Source organism: Haliaeetus leucocephalus, unplaced genomic scaffold, assembly GCF_000737465.1.
Source record: "Haliaeetus leucocephalus isolate CR32 unplaced genomic scaffold, Haliaeetus_leucocephalus-4.0 Scaffold227, whole genome shotgun sequence".
Classification (NCBI taxonomy): Eukaryota; Metazoa; Chordata; class Aves; order Accipitriformes; family Accipitridae; genus Haliaeetus; species Haliaeetus leucocephalus.
In genome coordinates this window covers 131,743-137,084 of record NW_010972663.1, presented here as the reverse complement: position 1 = coordinate 137,084, position 5,342 = coordinate 131,743, and the positions used below count along the sequence as shown (strand labels likewise).

The 5,342-nt window shown below is 66.5% G+C and overlaps 1 protein-coding gene across 2 annotated transcripts; it reads right to left on the bottom strand.

The window, feature by feature from the left end:
- Window positions 1-2,153: 2,153 nt before the first annotated feature.
- LOC104831503 (homeobox protein otx5-like) lies at window positions 2,154-3,954 on the bottom strand. 2 transcript variants are annotated; one of them, XM_010567128.1, is made up of 3 exons: window positions 3,857-3,954; window positions 3,343-3,517; window positions 2,154-2,777 (listed from the first exon to the last, which is right to left on the bottom strand). In XM_010567128.1, the coding sequence occupies exons 1-3, from the start codon at window positions 3,952-3,954 to the stop codon at window positions 2,154-2,156; spliced, it is 897 nt and encodes a 298-aa protein (XP_010565430.1). The 2 variants fall into 2 exon arrangements, with proteins under 2 accessions (XP_010565430.1, XP_010565431.1); XM_010567129.1 differs by having other exon boundaries at window positions 3,343-3,494; window positions 3,858-3,954.
- Between the last annotated feature and the right edge of the window lie 1,388 nt (window positions 3,955-5,342).

Below are 5,342 nucleotides of genomic sequence, written 5' to 3'. Positions count from 1 at the left end.
CTGCAGGGACCCCCCCCACAACCAAGGGCACCCCCAGGGATCCCCATCTGCACAGACCCTCCCAGGGTACTCCCAGGGACCCCCATGTGTACAGACACCCCCCCCCAGCAAAACCAGGGCCCCCCAGTACCCGTCCCCCCATGGGCGCAGCCCCCCAGGCCTGGCATCCCCTCGTGCCCCACTCTGGGCCCCCACATGGCTGCTTGCATCACCGGATTAGCGTCTAATGGATTTGCGACGGCATTTCGGGGCGGATTTAGGGGTTAAAGGGAAATGTGGGGGTTGGTTTTGTTGTGGGTTTTTTCTCCTCCTTTTTCCAAAGCCCAGGTGTCCCCCAATATACCCTGGGGCTGGGACCCTTGTGCAAAGGGGACACACGGGTTGCATAGGGGTGCAGAGGGGGTCTGTGGGGGCACAGAGGGGTGCACAGCGGTCTATGGGGCTGCAGAGGGGTACATGGGGGGTCTATGGGGGTACACAGGGGTCTATGGGGATGCACGGAGGTCCATGGTGCTGCACGGAGCGGGGGGGGAGTCTGTGGGGCTGCAGAAAGGTGCCAAGAGGTGCAGGGGGGTGCAGTGGGGTGCACAGGGCTCTGTGGGGGTTTGCACGGGGGGGTCTCTGGGGGTGCAGGGACACTTGAAATGGGCAGCAGCCACCCCACGGGCAGCTGTCACCCACCATCGCCCGACCAATTTGTCACCCAGCCCCTAATCCCTCTAATTCGCCCCCAGCCAGAGCCGCCTCATTTGCTAAATTAGATCAGTAAAAATAACCCGGGGGTGGGGGGGTGAGTTAAACGGGGGCCAGGACCCCCCGCAGGGCCAGACGCCTGGGTCCCCCCTACCACTGGATGCCTGGGTCCCTTCTGGGCAGGTTTGGGTCTCTCACCCCAGGATGGGGTGACACCGAGGTCCCCCCCAGCCCAGCTCGCTACCTGCTCCACGCAGCCCTTCGTTAGCAGCCCCTCGTTAGCCGCTGCCGTTAATGAGAGAGGCAGAGGGTGCTCCCCCTCCTTCTTTTCCACTTTTTTTATTATTATTTCATTCTTTGAAGCCTTTTCCTTCTTCCGTGCGCTCGCCAGCCCCGCACCGAGCTGCACGGGGTGGTGGTGGGGGAAGATGCAGCTACAGGGGGGATGGGGGAGACCCGGGGGGGGTCGGGGGTCGGGTCAGGGTGCAGCAGGGGATGAGGATGCTCCCAACGCCGGCTGGAATGGGGTCCCACCCCGCTGCACATCCCACGGGGATGTTCCGTGGCACAGGGATGCTCCGTGCCATGGGAATAGTCCCTGCTGCTGCAGGGATCCTCCATGGTGCAGGGATGATCCGTGCCATAAGTATGCTCCATCCCACAGGGATGCACCGTGCTGCCGGGACCGTCCATGGTGCAGGGATTCTCCATCCCGCTGGGATATCCTGTGCCGTGGAGATGCCCTGTGCCGTGGGGCTGGTCCGTGCCACACGGCAGTGCCGTGTTGCAAAGATGCTCTGTGCCATGGGGATGCCACGTGCCACAGGAACGGTCCATGCCATAATGATGCTCTGTGCCGTGGAGACGCTCCGTGCCATGGGGATGCTCCGTGCCACGGGGATGCTCCGTGCCACGGGGATGCCCTATGCTGCAGGAATAGTCCGTGGTGCAGGGATGCTCCGTGCCATGGGGATGTCTCATGCCAGGATGCTCCGTGCCGGGATGCTCTGTGCCGCGCAGATGCCCCATGCCATGGGGATGCTCCATGCCAGGGTGATGCCCCGTGCTGTGGGAATAGTCCATGGTGCAGGGTTGCTTCGTGCCGCGGGGATGCCTTGTGCCGTGGGGATGCACCGTGCTGCAGGGATGCTCCATGCCATGCAGATGCCCTGCGCCGCGAGGCTGGTCCGTGCTGCAGGGATACCCTGTGCCGTGAGGATGGTCCGTGCCAGGGGGCTGTGCCGTGTTGCAAGGATGCTCCGTGCCGTGGGGGTAACCCACGCTGTGGGGATGCCCTGTGCCGTGGGGCTGGTCCATGCCACGGGGACGCTCCGTGCGAGGATGCTCCATGCCACACAGATGCCCCGTGGAGCAGAAGCGCACAGCGTGGGCTGCCGCTGAGCCTGCGCCGGCCGGGGGGGTCTCGGGCGCCGTTGGCGGGGTCCGGAGCCGGTTCCCCCTCACAAGACCTGGAACTTCCAGGAGCTCTGGTCCTTGTAGTCCAGGCAGTCGGCAGCGTTGAAGTTGAGCTTCCAGGAGGTCGCCTGGTCCTTGTAATCCAGGCAGTCGACGGGGCCGAAGCCCAGCCCGGCGGTGCCGTAGCCTTGCCCCGCCAAGCCTGCGGGCGAGGGGGCCAGGTGGGCACCCATGGCGGGGGTGGCCAAGGGGCTGAGGGCCGCCCCGGGGGCCCCCAGCTGCGGGTGCATGGGCGAGAGGTAGGAGCTGCAGTCCAGGCCCCCAAAATAGGCAGCTGAGCCGGCATAACCTTGACCGTAGCCGGCGGCTTGGCTGTAGGTGCCGGGGAAAGGCGCCGAGCGCGGCAAACCCGGGGCGGCCGAGGAAGCCAACGGGTCAGGGACGGGCGAAATGGACGCTGGGCTCCAGATGGAGACGGTGGCACCGGCGGCGGAGCTGGGGGTGCCGGCGGGAGCGGTGGGTGGGGGGCTGTAGGGACCGGCAGCCCCCGCCTCGGTGCTCGCCTCCCGGGCCGGGGAGCTCTTCTTTTTGGCGGGGCGAGCTTTGGCCTGGCCGCTGCTCTGCTGCTGCTGCTGCCGGCACTTGGCCCGGCGGTTCTTGAACCAGACCTGCGGGAATGGGGAAACTGAGGCACGGGCCGTGCGCACGTGCGACGAGCTGCATCCCCCGGACGTGCATACGTGCATCGGATCACGTCCCTCTGCATGCACACGCGTGCGCGTGTGCACCAGGGACGTGCACATGCCGAGCTGTGCCCCCTGCACGCATGCATGCGTGTGCCTGCATTGAATCGCATCCCTGTGCCTGCACACACGTGTGTGAGCACAGAGCTGCATGCCCTGGGCGTGCAGGCGTGTGCACCGCACCTCCGCACACTCCCGAGCACCCGCATCCATGTGTGCACCCTTGCACGTGTGTGCTGGTGCATCTAGCCCTGCCGTGCCTCCCCCCTGTGCGCAAGGCCATGCATGACCCCTGCTCGTGCACGCGGGGCTGTGCACGACCATCCCCGTGCACGTGGAGCCGTGCACGTTCCCTGCTCATGCACGGCCATTCCCATGCACGTAGGGTTGTGCAGGACTCCTGCTCGTGCCCGCAAGGCCGTGCACGATCCTCCCTGTGCACACGAGGCCGTGCACGTCCCCTGCGCGTGCCGGCGGGGCCGGCGCTCACCTGGACGCGGGATTCGGGCAGGTTGATCTTCAGGGCCACCTCCTCGCGCATGAAGATGTCCGGGTAGCGGGTCTTGGCAAAGAGAGCCTCCAGGATGTCCAGCTGCGCCCGCGTGAAGGTGGTGCGCTCCCGGCGCTGCTTCCGCGGCGTGGCTGCGGCAACAGCAAGGGGGGGGGTGTCAGGGCGGTCCCCACGCACCCCGGCTTCACCGGAGCCCCCCCTCAGATGGGGATGGGACCCAGGGAGCAGGCAGGATTGGGGGTGCAAGGGGAATCTTGCACTGTGGGAGCTGGGATGGGAGTGAGTGTGAAAGCCAGTGCGAAATCCCCGTGCAAACCTCTCTGTGCAAACAACCCCCCCGTGCAACCTCCCCCCCCCGTGCAAACCACCCCCGTGCAAATCCGCCATGCAACACCCCTGTGCAACCCATGCAAACCCCCTCCTGTGAATCCCACCCTCGTGCACATCCTCCCCACCCCAGGAAAACGCCGTCCCGTCCCGGTGCCGGGGCTCACCGGGGTACCCCACGGCGGAGTGCAGCAGGTCCATGCCGGGCCCGGCCAGGCTCAGCCCGTTGACGGCGTAGTGGGGCTGCTTGATGTAGGACATCATGCTCCAGGCGAGACCCTCTGCGCCGGGCCCCGGCGCTGCCGAGATGGGCTCGGCACTGGCTGCAAGGGACACGTGGCAGGGGGTCACGCCCGGCGCGGTGGAGCATGGCACTGTGTGGTGTGGCACTGTGCGGCACAGCATGGCACACGCCACGGCACGGCACAGCCCGGGGCAGCTTGGTACCGTGCAGCACGGCATGGTGCAGCACGGCACGCCATGGCATGGCACAGCCCGGTGTAGCATGGCACCATATGGCACAGCATGGTGCAGTATGGCACACACCACAGCATGGCAAAGCCCGGCGTAGCATGGCATGGCGGAGCCCAGCACGGTGCGGGATGGCATGGTGTGGCACAGCATGCTGCAGCATGGCTCGGTGCAGACCAGCACACCATGACACGGCACGGCACGGCGCAGCATGGTGCACCGCATTGTGGCACACCGCGGCATGCCACGGCCCAGCACAGCACAACACAGCACCGTGCAGGATGGCCCGGCGCAGCGCATCATGGCGCGGCACGGCACTGTGTGGCATGGCACAACTCACCACAGCACGGCGTGGTACAGGGGGTGCCCGGTGGGGACGGGTGCCCTGGGGTAGGTGCAGGATCAGTCCCAGCCCCCCTCCCTCGTCCTACCTGTGCGCCCCACGGTCCCCCGGGCTCCGGCTGGGATATGCACGGGCTGCGCTGCGGGGACAGAGGGACGCAGTTGGCACAGGGGTTGGGGGGACACACAGCATGGGGACACCCTTGGGGATGGGGACCCTCGCCTGGTCCCCAATGGAGAGCACCAGCCAGGATGTCACCCTCCCCATCCCCAAGCCAGGGGGAGAGGCTGATCCGGTCACCCTGTCCCCAAAGTGGTGACTTGTCCCCATGCTGGGGGGGGCACTGTGGAGCATGTTGCTCTGTTCCCAAACTGGGGACAAAGCCTGTTCCCAGTATGGGGACCCGATCTCTGCGCTGGGGACAGAGCCAACGCCTTGTCCTCAAGGTGGGGAGGGCACCCCAGGGCCAGTCACACCATCCCCCAGCTGGGGACAGAGCCGGTGGCTTGTCCCCGAGCCAAGGAAGGTCACCCCCAGCGTCCAGATCCCATCTCCGAGGCAGGGGACGGAGCCAGCGGCTTGTCCCCAAGCCAGGGGATGTCACCCTGGCGCCAGGAACCCTGTCCCTGAGCCAAGGACAGCATCGGTGGCTTGTCCTTGAGCCGGGGGAGGCCACCCTGGAGCTGGCCGCTGTCCCCCAGTCAAGGGATAGAGCCGGTGCCTTGTCCCCAAGCCAGGGGACATGCCCCCCAGGGCTGGTGACCATGTCCCCAAGCTGGGGACAGATGCGGTGGCTTCTCCATGATCCCAGGGACGTCACCCCAGAGCTGGTGACCAT

What these genes read in the sequence shown, in the direction of transcription:
- LOC104831503 (XM_010567128.1), bottom strand. Translation starts at nt 3,954, where the DNA reads ATGATGTCCTACATCAAGCAGCCCCACTACGCCGTCAACGGGCTGAGC. An exon ending in TCCGCCGTGGGGTACCCCGG is followed by an intron (nt 3,518 to 3,856) that starts TGAGCCCCGGCA and finishes CCGCCCTGACAC; the next exon opens with CCCCCCCCTTGCTGTTGCCG. An exon ending in TGCCCGAATCCCGCGTCCAG is followed by an intron (nt 2,778 to 3,342) that starts GTGAGCGCCGGC and finishes CCATTCCCGCAG; the next exon opens with GTCTGGTTCAAGAACCGCCG.